General features: G+C 38.7%; 1 protein-coding gene across 2 annotated transcripts; it reads right to left on the minus strand.

The window, feature by feature from the left end:
- Nucleotides 1-525: 525 nt before the first annotated feature.
- On the minus strand, nucleotides 526-13,978 carry ATP6V1D (ATPase H+ transporting V1 subunit D). Of its 2 annotated transcripts, none has more exons than XM_032620886.1 (9): nucleotides 13,817-13,978; nucleotides 8,809-8,926; nucleotides 7,942-8,021; nucleotides 6,277-6,344; nucleotides 5,515-5,559; nucleotides 4,333-4,436; nucleotides 3,818-3,884; nucleotides 2,551-2,629; nucleotides 526-1,427 (listed from the first exon to the last, which is right to left on the minus strand). In XM_032620886.1, exons 2-9 carry the CDS (start codon nucleotides 8,911-8,913, stop codon nucleotides 1,286-1,288), a joined length of 690 nt encoding a protein of 229 aa, XP_032476777.1. In that variant the 5' UTR covers nucleotides 8,914-8,926; nucleotides 13,817-13,978; the 3' UTR covers nucleotides 526-1,285. The 2 variants fall into 2 exon arrangements, with proteins under 2 accessions (XP_032476777.1, XP_032476767.1); XM_032620876.1 differs by lacking the exon at nucleotides 13,817-13,978 and adding an exon at nucleotides 13,313-13,486.
- Between the last annotated feature and the right edge of the window lies 1 nt (nucleotide 13,979).

A 13,979-nucleotide genomic window follows, 5' to 3' on the forward strand; every position in this document is an offset into this window, starting at 1 on the left:
GACTGCCTGGATTTAAATCTGGGATTCACCACTTCAAGCTCATTGTACCTCAAAATTTTCTTCTGTGAAATGCAGGATTAAAACAATACGTACCTCTTAATGGTTGTTGTGATGAGATAATAATAGATAAAACACAAATGTCTAATACCACTAAGCTATTTTATGGTAGGTCTTTGTTAAATGTATGCAAAATTACTTTAAAATTACCTACTTTAAAATTAGTCTAGGCTGTGATATCAGTTGATTTAAACACAATACGGTTAAGGCTAGTGTCACAATTTCACTAATTAAAAACTGTTCCATGGCCAATCATGTCAAACAATGCCTATAACTGAGTGCAGGAAAGCCTGAGTAATCATGGATGGCTCACACCAGATCAAACTACTAAAAACCTCAGTCACCCGATATGGTCATTCAAATGCCTCAAGTTGTTACTGATTATAAAATACTACAGTTACCTTATTACTCTCAAATGGGAATTAATTATTCTTAGAAAAAACGGCAGTAATAATAAGCCCTCTTAACTCATTGGCAATCATATTTATTAGTATCCCAAAATTCAACACTCACTCACTCACCTCAGTAAGTTTATGAAGGGGGGGAAAGGGAAGCTACCCACTTCATACATGTCTGCAGAGAAAGCTCTTTTTGGATGCTAATCCCATGTGGTGATCTGAGCATAAGAACACAACTTAGCAGTAAATTCATTAAAAAAGGAACAACTCATTTTAAAATCATTTTACTGTATATTACCATAGTCACATTTGAACTGGCAGAACTGTTCCCATGACAGACAAGACAGACCTGATATTCAAGGAAGAATAAGTGAAGGTTTTCATAATGTTTGAGGAGAGAAGTCCCACAGTAACTAACACAAGGATGGCTGCAGCAATCTCAGACAACGGTGTGCAAGTAGGTAGGAACAAAGGGTGTTCCAGCAGTAGCTGGCTTACGTGTGTTGGCCTGAGACCACTGCTGTTTCCTAAGGGGAATTTCTTAATATGTTGGTAAGCAGGTCACTTGCAACAGACATGTAAGTGGAGTAGGGTGACACTTCGCAGAATAAATTCTGTAAGTTTCTGGGCAGGTTCTCCAAATCTCATTGGTGATAAACGGTTGCTGAATTATGATTCTGCAAAGGTAATCCCATAAATAGACAACAGGGAATTTTACAACTGGTGAAATTCTTAGGCCAAAAATTAAATAGCCACACATACCAAACCTACACACCGTGAATTAAAATGATGCCATGTTAGGCCTTTTGAAGGAATCAGAGCAGGAAACATTATTCAAAGAGAAGATCCTCATCCTTCTCTTCAGCCAGAAGATTAGCAGGTTCCATCACCTCTCCAGCTGCCTTCCGTTGTTCCAAGTCCTTCTCAGACTTTTCCTTGAGAATCTTTTTCTTCTCCTGTATTTTCTTTAACCTATAAAATAAAGGAGGGAATTTTCTGAATGCTGTTTTGGTACTAAGTAGAATTGATTTCTTCTAGTTTTGTAACAAGGATAATAAACACCTACAAAGTAGAACAAAATTCTACCCTTATTAATTTCAATTTCAGTAACATATTTATAACCCATTTAAAAAAAAGATTTGAGGTAGAATACACACACATTTTAAGCTAATAACTGATTTCAAAAGCTCCTGTCTCAGGGTGAATAAACTTTGATGTCCATTCCCTGATAATGGAACAGGTTTTCAGCATTCAGACACTAAAATTTTGGATCATTCAATCTGGATTACCACAACCCTTACCACAACCCTGCACATCAACTGAAGGACAAACCAAATTTTGCTAATTATGATTATAAATCATACTCAGAAGCTACTCAAGGTGCAAGACAGCTATGTCTTTCCTGAATACGCCTGCCTTCACCTATCTCCCATTTCTCTGAAACTGACACACTGACCCCTGCACACCACCTATTTAGTATTTATTGTCCCTACTAGCTCTAAATGTTCAGAGCTAATTCCTGTACAGGTATCATTTCTCTCCAAGTACTCTGACTCTAATGGTATGATTTATATTATTATGTAATGTCCCCAAGTACTTTATACCTTCTCCTGGAACATTTCCAACATGCAATACATATTTGTTGATTGACTGATTAATTCCAGTTTCTTTTTATGTAGGAGACACCCCATCTAAATCATTGTTTCATTTTAAAGAATTATCGAGGCTATTTATAGTTTGTCTGAAGGGCCTGAGTTTTCAGAGATGCCATATTTTAGGTGTGTGCAAAACTTGGCACAGATCTATCTCCACAGCCTTTGGCAATATTATTCTTTGTTTCTTATCAGAATAAAATACAAGTTGTACTAATTCTTTTTTTTTTTTTTGCCCGCGCTGCACTGCATGTGGGATCTTAGTTCCCCGACCAGGGATCAAACCCATGGCCCCTGCAATGGAAGCGTAGAGTCTTAACCACTGCCAGGGAAGTCCCAAGCTGTGCTAATTCTAAAGAACATAAGCCAGCATGTCTCAGCAAATCGAGCTTTTGGAATACAGAAAAACAAAAAATGATCAATAACTGCAAATTCCAACAAACCTATAGAACTCTTCTCTCTCTCTCTCATCCAGCTCTGTGATGATATAAGCAAGGGTACGTTCAATCCGGGGAATGATGACTAGGGTTTAAAAAATATATATATAGTGAGAACTTCAAATCTTTTTTCAAATTGCCAGTGCTCATTTGTATAACAGTAACTTATTTTTTCTAACTGTAAAATAAATGTACATTTAATGCAAAAAACAAAAACACAGAGAAATAAAATGAAGTATAATCCAACCACTCCATAGTTAACTAATTATAAATATTTTGGAATATGCCCTCATACTGTCTTTTCTATGGACAGGTAACACTGGACCGTGATACATATACAACACTGAATATACTGAATTTATATGAATATGTAACATTGAACCATAGATGTTATTTTAAATACTACAGCAATCCATTGTTAAAAACTGGAGCATTGAGCAGAGAGAATACAGGAAGTTGAATTTTCTGTCAATCATAAGGTTCTACTTTACACAGAATTTGCCTATTCTGCTTCTAGAATGTGAACTCCTTGTGAATTGGAACTGTTACCTTATCCATTTTGTTTTGCTTGCAATTCCATGCAAGAGGCTGGCACAAGCAAGCAGTCAGGAAATGTGTTTTGAGTTTTTAAACAATGAGATAACTTCCTCTTTAACACTAATAGAGCCCAAGTAAAATAATTTCCTTGCTGCTCAACTTTTGCTCCTTTCTTACTTTAAAATTGAATAAGTGTTGCTTTAATGAAAACTGAGTTTCTTAAGCAAAAAGTACTGTGGCAACATTCAGCAGTCAGTTTTAAAATAATGAAATGAGAGATGGAAAATAAATGCATCCAATGGGAAAATTTATTTTTAGAAATCAAGGAGAACAGCAAGAGAACAGGACATAAGGCCTAAGAAAGAGAGCTTTAAAGCTTAATACTTCATGTGTTCAAAAACATTTATCACTCAGTCATTGGAAAGAACTTACAAAAACATTAGGGCTCTTGAGAAATAGTTTCACCTTTTATTCATGAATAATCAGAAATGAGTAAAACATTCCGTACTTTTTAACTCACCACTCTCCTCTAACTACCCCCTAAATCATACACACACTTCTATCAAAGGATTTACTAACAGTTACCTGTATTACTGACTCACTGCCCTTCCCACTGTGGGCAGGGGCAACATCTTATTCAGTAGGCGATCAGTGCCTGATTCCTAGTAGGTCCGTGACAAATGTGGAGGTGCGGACAAGAGGATGGACAAAGAGCCCCAGAGCAGCTTACACTCACCATGTTCAATGGCATTTACACGCCTGTTGGTTATCTTAATAGCTTCATCCAAAGTAACAAAGGAAGTCTAAAATAAGAGGATAAATTAATAATGTAAGCACAAAGTCTTCCTACTCATGCCCTGTCCACCACTCGCCTTCACTCAGCACTTGTAGAAACATTTGGAAACCAAGACTACTTCAACATACTTAAAGAACAGAAAATTCTTATGAGATTTCCATAGAGCTAACATGATTTCCATTCTATTAGAATTTGTTTACTTCAGACTCACCTGAAGTTATAAAGATGGCAAGAGAAGAGAATCATACACTAATGACCTAGATATACATTAACTGGCCACAAAGCGGGGGGAAAAAAGGCTTTCATGCATAAACCATATTATATTTGCATTTAAATCTATATTGACTATTGCTGTTCTCACCTAGCCAAGAGTGAAACTATAACATTGCACAAACATTTTGTTAGTAGTAAAAAGTAGGGACGATGGTGCAGAAGCCACCATTTCAGAAACTTACCTGCAGCGAAGCTAGTTCCACCAGTAGTTCCACTGCTTTGGCATAATTCCTCTTCAGTTTAGCCAACTGTTCACCTCCTCTGGCTAAACCAGTCAGTTCATAACCTGAAAGAACCAGTCAGACAACATTTGTATTTAGGGTGTAATCTTCCCCATAAACTTCCCAAAAGAAGATAAGTCAGAATAATACCAAACATGGAAAAATAAATTCACTAACCCAAATATTAAGTGCCCATTTCACTCCCCCAAAACTGTAGGACATGTTGCTGAATAGTTTTGCACAAGGATACTATTCTAAATCTAACTATAGGAGAAGTTACCTTGCTGGATTAATGAATGCACCCCTTCCCTTTGTAGATTATACTGCCTGATGCCCCAGTATGGTTGACACTCTGTTAACAGGTGACTCTCTAGAATATTCTACTTCTTTATTCAAGCAGTACTAAATATTTGATGTGAACCAATTTAATATGAGGGCCAAAGAAAGAATATTGTTGTTTCTATGAAAGAAAGCTGATTACTTTGGAAAGACTCAACAAAGATGCATTACTACCTGAAACATGCTGTCAAATTAGGAAAAGGTGAGACAATTATAAAAAAATTGGGCAGGCTGGCTATAAAAGTCTAGGAAGATTCAGCATTCAGATTGTATCACAGTGCCTAAGATCTTACTGTACTTTAAAAAGACCCAAACTGGAAATTATAAACAATACATTGTGGGTGTGGTTTATGCAGAAAGACAACATGGAAGTCTAATCAGTGGATTCATACTCAAAGAAAGGCCATGGCCTTATACTTTTAAAATTGCAAATGACTCTATAAATTTCTAGGTTGAAATAAAATATTTTAAGCAATGTATAATGTTTTGTGACTCCCTGCAATAACACTTTTTTGATTAACTGATAAACTACTGTCCCAAATATATCTGATAAGAAGGCTTCTGGACTTCCCTGGCGATCCAGTGATTAAGACTCCACACTCCCAATGCAGGGGGCATGGGTTTGATCCCTGGTCGGGGAACTAAGATCCCACATGCTGCCCGGCGAGGCCAAAAATAAAGTGAAAAAAAGAAGGTTTACTGAACTCTAAGCAGGTCTATTTATCATCATTTTCCAGAATAAGGTTCATTTAAAGAGGAACTGGAAGAACCCAGAGACACACACATAAAAAGTTTCACACTTACTGTCAGTTCCTTCATGGTAATGTTCAAATACTGGCAAAGTAACGCCTGTTAAACACAAAAACATATATGGATTCACAAACATGTCCTTGAAGTACTGTTTCTTAACCACTGTTTCCTGTGTTTCTTTTTCAGCAAATACTCAAAAGTCAAGAGATTGCCTGGAACTGTAACTGGTTTCAATGAATGAATTTAGGAACCTTCCTTAAGTGTTCATTCCTATTCAAAAGTCAAATTATCCTTAGTAAGGGATCTGGCTGTTACAATGTTTGTTTGTTTTCTTTCATCTTTGAGGTATACATAATATACAAATAATTGCACATATTTAATGTATACATTTTTATGAGTATAGAAATATGCATACACCCATGATACCATCATCACAATTAAGGTAATAAACATATCCATCACCTCCAAAAGACCTGTGTCCCTTTTCCTGTGTGTATGTGTTAACACTCAACATGAGATCTACTTTCTTAAGTTTTTAAGTGCACAACACCCTATTAACTGTAACTATACTACTGTACAGCAGGTCTCTAAAATGTATTTATCTTGTATAACTGTAACTTCACATCCACTGAACAACAGCTTTCCCCACCCCCATCCCCTGGCAACCACCAGTAAACAAGTTTTAACATGTAAAGCCAAACAACTTTGTCTAAGGAGAAAAGATTAACTGGGCCATCAAGATCTTGCTGTATAAACGGGTTAATTTTAAAATGTTATCTTTTCTCCACCAAGAGTTCCAAAGGGTTGAAAAGTTACCTGCTACATTATCTTTCTTTGCTCTAATCTTCACTTGGGCTTTATTTACATTTTGGATTACTGTGGTGCTGCAGAAAAAGAAAAGGCCTTGATTTAGTTGAGTTTTTAGAGTGAGAAATAAACCAGCAGGGACCCATCAGGTGACTTCAACAAAAGTAAGATGTCATGATTATGCTTTGATGATTGTCTTCTTTCAGAAAAGAACAATCACTGCTACCAGAGGAGGGCCTCAGAGAGCAAAGTATGAGCAATATTCAAACATCAGCCATAAGAATACAAAGAATGATTTTAATGTGCATGGCTGCTTAAGTTTTCAATCAGACATGTGGTGCATAGATGTGACTTTAGGGATTTTCATTCCACTAATGTAATTTGGAGAAAACGTTCCTTCTGGGTTTGCTGTTCAAATCTGTAGGTGTGCCTAAGCGGGAGTCCAATTCCTTTACCTTGGAATATATCTAATTTCCATCCGGCTTTGTCTGACTCCCCACCTGTTACTATCACAAAATAAAGTGTCTTCCCCATAACCACCCTAAAACACTTTCACATACCACATACACACTATTTATTCCCGCCCTCTCATGGAAAAGTCAATGCAAATTGTTATCCTACCAACACTGGCAAAAATTAAAAGTCTACTACTTCAAAATGTCTTATGAAAAAAAGAAAAAAAGAAAGGTCGGGCTTCTCTGGTGGCGCAGTGGTTGAGAGTCCACCTGCCAATGCAGGAGACATGGGTTCGTGCCCCGGTCCGGGAAGATCCCACATGCCGCGGAGCAGCTGGGCCCGTGAGCCATGGCTGCTAAGCCTACTCGTCCGGAGCCTGTGCTCCGCAGTGGGAGAGGCCACAACAGTGAGAGGCCTGCGTACTGCAAAAAAAAAAAAAAAAAGGTCTTATGCCCCTCAAGCTGTAAGACTGTCCACAGGTAATGTTCCCAGATAACACAAACTAAGAATGGAGGCATTGTGTTATTGGTAAAGAAGACTAAAATCAAAAACCCTGAAAACTTCCACTTCTGCCCCTGAGTAGTCATTTGACTTTACGAAGGCACTAAACTTAAACTGAGAACAGCAATGCTCGCCTGGTCCACTTCACAGGCTTATTTGGAGAATCAAATCACATAACCAAACATAACATATGTAAAGCAATAACTAAGCCATTTTGTACACTTTGTAAAGCACACATTGACATATGCCATAAAGTCCATGCCCTTTAAACAACCAATTCCATTCTCAAAAATTTTCCTAAGGAAATAATTCAACAGAAATTTAAAAATATATACATAAAGATGTTCATGGCACCTTTTCTAATAATCCAAATATCTGAAAATCAACCCAAAGGCCCACCATTACAGGAAAACGTTAATACATTATCATACATCTAAATATTATGCAGCTATGTGAAAACAGGGAAAAATGTTTATGATACAATACTAAATGAAAATGGACTGTAAAATATTAAGTATTCTGTGCCTGCAACTATGTAACAGATACACGTGGGTGGTAATAAACACAAAAAGTGATGGGGTTAAAAGTGTTCTTATTATTACTATATCATTTGTCTTTCATGCTTATGTATTTTTTTAAATTAAAAGAGGCTTTTACATGAAATTATGAACATGATAGCACTTTGTTTTTCAAAACACCCCACTTAAGTGTTCTTACCTGAAGTCCCCTGCTGTGAACTTGGCCTCAGCAAGTGAAAAGGCAGCTTCTCTCATCACTTCACCCATCAACATTTTAGTCTGGAAAAGCAAAAACCAACAGCCAATAAAACCAAGTTTTTTACAGGGAAAAATCATATCATAATCATGTTCCTTTAACAACCATCAGTACTTTACACTAGGTGTACATGTAAATATTGATTTGGTAACAATAAAATAAATATATCCAATTTTGCTTGAACAGTTTTGGTTATGGTTACTAACAATGTTGCAAAACCATGAGTTTTATAATTAAAATACTGGGATAAAGGCACTAAGAAATAGAAAACTGAATCTTTAATGAAGGGCCGACCTTATTCCTGAATGAATTCCTTATTTGTGCTGTTTTGCTCAAATTAATCTTTTAAATTCACTATACTGCTCTCAAAATCCTAATGGCACAGTGATTCTAAAATCTGGAATATTTAATGTTTGAGAATACACAGTAATTTTTTTTGAAAGAGAAGAAAAACTGGGACAGGTGGGTAGAAAGTTACCAGACAGGCCAGAGGACAGTCATAATAAATTCTGGGGAAAGAGCATTTCGGGCATTAGAAACAGCTAATGCAAAGGTCCTAGAGGAGGATGTTAGAAAAAAAGCTCCAAATGAGATCAGAGGGGCAGGCAGGGGCCAGAGTAGATCAAGTGAGGTTTGAGGGCAAGAGTAAAGAGTTTGAATATTATTAAATGTACTTTCTGAAACTTGTTACATTTACAATGGCATTTTTACCTTTGAAAGAAAAATGTTTAATTAAAATGCCAACGGTCGTGCTGGATTTTCCATAGATACTTCTAAAATAAATACAATTCTAAGCAAACTTCACTCTACCTCTATTATCTTCTTAAGGATCTGTCGAAATCGAAGAGTTAAGGCGTCAGATTTTTTCTTTAGGAGGTTTCGACCTGTCTGTGCTCCTTTTAACCGAGCCCTCATGATGGTCTGTGCCCTATGTAAATAAAGTTAAAGACATTTAAAATAAAAATACTTCCCCAATATGGTGTTAAAATTATGCGAATTCCTTGATGTCATGAGAGCAAGAATATATACCATTTGTAACTGACAGGCTTAATTGGTTTCTCAATACTGTAGATTTCCACCCTCAGTGTTCCATAAATAAGAAGTCTTTTTTATTTAAAACAGAAACAATCCTTTAATAAATAAGAACTTAATAATTTGATAAATAAGTTAATAAATAACATTAATAATTTAATAAATTATAATAATAAATATTACTTAATAATTGGTTAATAATTTAATAAATTTTATTATGATTTAATAAATATTTGTCAAAACTATTTTATGATGCCAGCATAGTTTAAATAATTACTTGATTTGTGAGTTAAAACAGTATATGTTTCCATTAGGGATGCACTAAGAATTTAAAAAAAAATCTGTCCAATGATATGTATCAAAATTTGAATGCATTTACCTTCAGGACCAACAATTCTACTTTAAGGGATTTATCCCCCTGATTTACTCCCACATGTACACAAAAACATGTACAAGGTCAAGGACGAGTAGTCCAGCCTTATTTATAATAGCAAAAGGGTGGGAACAAGTTAAATGTTCCACAAATCATGGTTCATCATACAACAGAATGATATGAAGCCATTAAAAAAAAAAGAGGAAGCTAGATCTGCATGTGCTCCTCATATTACATTGTCTCAGTTATGCACAGTAAGGGATGAATGTGCTTATACAGATAAAGAGAATAGTTCTAGAGAGGTTCACAGAAAGTGGTAACAGTTTCATTTGGAAAGTGAGGTTGAGTGAAAAAGATGGATTTACTTTTTACTACTATATTCTGTTTTACCTTCTGTATTTCATACCACAATCATTTATCACTTTTTCCATTAAAAGTGTGGCACTGAAGTGTTTTGATATCATCAATTAAGACTCTACTACCAATCACTTTACTAATTTGTAAATGACTCCAGGTAACAAATAACACATATAAGTAAACACTTCTGAGAAGTGACAAGCCACTTAAATCTCCTTACCTCCCTATTTCAATCTTTTCTCATCAGAAACCCCAAAACCAAAGTCAAGAAAGCAACAGCAGAAATTGACATTTCCATTCTTGCTACCATATGCCATATAAAATTTAATAATGAGAAAAAAAAGTGGATAATAAGATTCAATAATCAATTGTATAACATACCTAAAGTGATTTAAGGGGACATAATTTCATATGACTGGTGTTATTACCAACTGCAAAATAGTTTTTGCTAAACTTCTGACTAAATTCTTAGATTATACTGAATCTTCTACCATAGGCCAAAGATTACTAAAATAATTCTATAGCTGGAAGGGGCTTTAGACATTATCTTGAAAGATAGGAAAACGAAGCTCAGAAAAGTGAAATGACTTTCCCACAGTCACTCGGTGAAGAAAATGCAGAGCAAGACCTGAAACAGATTTCTGACTCCAGGGATTTAACCAAGGTTCAAACCTAGGTCCACTGTACCCCAACCATATGCCATACTACCTCACCTATAGATTAAGGGGACATAATTCAGGTGAACAGTTCTGTCTTTGAAAAACTAGCTATCAGTGGCTGAATTTGCACTGACTAGCTTCACTGGAGGTCTAACCAAGTGAAGTTGGTTCAGCTTCCAGCCTGAGCAAGAGCTATGCACCCCAATGTGTACATTTAACATACCGTGTTGTTGACACTAACCACCAGACTTTGGGCTCAAAGAGTTGAACCAAATTTAAGTCAAGTCCTAGTAATGCAAATGGCAGCAAGTTTACAGTAAAAAGGTGAACTGGTTCATAAAACTGAATTCACCACGCTTATTTTAATTTCCTCCTATATTTAATTTCTTTTCTCATGAAATAGACAAATTTTAATTCTTGAGACTCAAAGAGTGACTTGCCCAAAGGCTTATAGCCAGTATATAGGAGAACCTGGATGTGACTGACTTCTGTTGACTCCAAATCCTTCATGCCTCTTTTGCTTCCACTCTAAACTTGATTTGCTCTCTCTGGTGCCTAAGTGGGTGACGGCCCCATTTCACAGGATAACACTGTAAGGTAGCAGTGTCTGAAACAGAAGTCACTAGTGTGTTTTCTAGCCTCGCTCTTTAAACACTTGTTCTTTTACAAGTCACAGAGCTGCTTGGCCCTACAAAAAATGTTTGACCTTCAGCTAGGATGATGACTTTGCTTCCAGCTGAATCAAAAACATCTGACTACATGACAAAGTACCTGCTGATAAGCCTTGGGGAAAATATTTAGAGAAGCAGTTATTTCCTGCACCTGATTTTCCTCTTAATCGGCAAGCTGAGTGCTCTCAAATAGCAATTTTCACCTTCACAAACCTATCATTCTTGTCTAAGCCCAAAGAGTGTATTTTCACCTCTTAGTCTCAAAGCAAAAACAAACCAAAACAAAATGTTAACATTCTGACTACTATCAAAGATAAACACAGCCAGACATTAGTTAAAGCTGTGAAAACAGATATTATTCAGTAACCACTGACAGCAGGGGAAAGAGCTGAGCTCCTTTCTGATTGTGCACAGGTGATTAGGCATTTTTAAATGAGTGAGGAGAGTGAGAGTGGACTCGAGTCAGAGAAAAATTCCAAAAGGCTGGGCATTGGAAATGCCATCAGGCCAGCTGTGTCTGCTAGCAGGCAATTAAGGAAGGGAGGTCAGGGGCGTAGTCTCAGGTGTTGCATAGAACAAAGAGTAAATTCTGGCTGGATGAGTTTTCTCAAGCAGGCATTTTACTAGGGGCTGGAGTCATTCTAGGAACATAGCCTTAGGCTACTAGAAGCCATGCTAGAGTCTGGTGTCTCTTAGGGCAGAGGTTTGGATGGAGTCAGTCTTTAAGTGCTGGGAGTTCTACAGTCCTCACTACCCCAGGGTAGTCCGGAGCCTTATCTATTTCACAGGCACTGCCTTTCTCCACAACTGACTGACTTCCCACCTAGGACTAACAGCTATTAGAAAGTCAACAGGCAAAGGTAGAAACCAAACAAACAAAAACCCCTTCATTTCATTAAAAGCTGTAGCCACCCACGTAGGTACAGAAATCTAGGTTTGGGGGTTAAAATATAACTCTTATTTTAAAGCATCCTCAGATTCTCTGAGAAAAAGTCAAAATAAAGGAAAACAGCAGAACACCCCCAAAGAGATAGGACCACAATCAAAAGATCTAAGTGTCAAAGCCAAAACTGATTTTCTGCTCCTCAGTGAAAAAAAGAGGAAAAGGAAGAGGGGGAGGGGGAGAGGGCAAATAAGAACAATCTTTACCTTCCACACGTTGTTAGGCACATTTGAGAAAACTCAAAATTTTTTTCCTGACAAAGAATTCAGGCCCAAAGAGAAAAGGAGGCCACAAATGAACAGATTCCGTGGCATGGGTTCATTTAAGTAACATTTTTTGTGGACCTTCTGTGGATTAATAATCAAGACACTTCTCATCCTGGAGAGAGCTCACAGTTCAGTGGTAAATATACATAAACAAATATGCACTTTACAATGTGATGGGTGATTATTAACAGAAGTCTGAATGACATGCAATGGTGACAGACAAAAGGAGTGCCTCGGAAATTCAGGTCTAGCTTCCCACCGCATGTGACATTTCAGGGGATCTTAGAAAATGAGTATGGGTATCCAAGATCAAACCTGACGCCCACTTTAGGGCGATTCGATTAAACCCCCAAATTGGTTTAGAAGCCTGCTTCCCACCGCAGTAGACTTCTCTTCTCAAAGCATTTATCAGGGCTTCCCTGGTGGCACAGTGGTTGAGAGTCCGCCTGCCGATGCAGGGGACACGGGTTCGTGCCCTGGTCCGGGAAGATCCCACATGCCGCGGAGCGGCTGGGCCCGTGAGCCATGGGCCGCTGAACCTGCGCGTCCGGAGCCTGTGCTCCGCAACGGGAGAGGCCACAACAGTGAGAGTCCCTAGTACCGCAAAAAAAAAAAAAAAGCATTTATCAAACTGCGTCCGCTGGTCTATCCCTCCACTAAACTGTGAGCCCTGTAAGGGCAAGAGTGGCGACGATTCATAGTTATATAAATCCAGTGTCCGGATCAATAAGGGAATATGGAATGAATGGCTCGATTAATGACTAAAGTCAGCTAATCTCTACAAAAGCCAGCAGGCCAGGCGCCTGTTCTCACGGGCTCTGTCCAGTCTGGTTCACTCAGAGGAATGTGTAAGGGGCCCCTCAGGGAGCCTCGCCCTGGACTCGCGAGAAGAGACTGGAGAGAGCTCAGGTCGGCCCAGGAAACAAGGAGCCCCGCTGCTGGTCCAGGGTATGGAGGGACAGCGGCTCGGGCAGGTCTTCCTGAACACCTGTTCGTTCCATTCTTTTACTTACATTCTCGAGGGAAAGATTTCAATTCGGTCTTTGGCCGACATTCTGACGATGTCTACTCAGCCCGGGTCCCTGGCCGGGCAATCGTGGCTGCAACAAGCCCACGCACTGATTCTTGCTCTACCTGAGTCAGCTGGTTGTGTCCCGTGACCCACCCCGGCGTTGCTAAGAGGCAGCCAGGATACGCCTTCTTAACTTCCGCTTCCTGTCGGTAGGGGTGGGGGGTAGGGGTGTGGGGAAGGCGACAGGAAGAAGGCGATGCCCGGATATTGAAGCGCGCGCACCCCGGAACCGCCTCTCATTTCCGGTTCGTCTTCTAGCCCCCACCCCCGCCCCCCCAGTCTCCAGCTCCCAGGCGGCTGCGCAGGGCGAGGCGAAAGAACAGGGAAGAGTACACTCCTCTTCCTCCACTTTTCATCTTTGGTCACAGCGCCACCTCATGGTTGACTAAAGCTTTCAGCGAGGATTTATTTTTCAGGGACAAGGAATCAGAGTCCTCCCTCTTACCTGCGCCTTGAAGGTTACTTAGCGAAAGCTAAAGACGGCGAGAAAACGTACTTTTCAGGTCCTCCTAAGGTCCACATTCTTCTTTGTTCTCGGAGGACCTGGACTCTATGGTCAGTGACGAAGAGGGGCCTCCATCCTGTTGGCGCTTGCGTGCTGCGAGGTG

The sequence above is a fragment of the Phocoena sinus genome, chromosome 2 (assembly GCF_008692025.1).
Source record: "Phocoena sinus isolate mPhoSin1 chromosome 2, mPhoSin1.pri, whole genome shotgun sequence".
Taxonomy (NCBI): Eukaryota; Metazoa; Chordata; class Mammalia; order Artiodactyla; family Phocoenidae; genus Phocoena; species Phocoena sinus.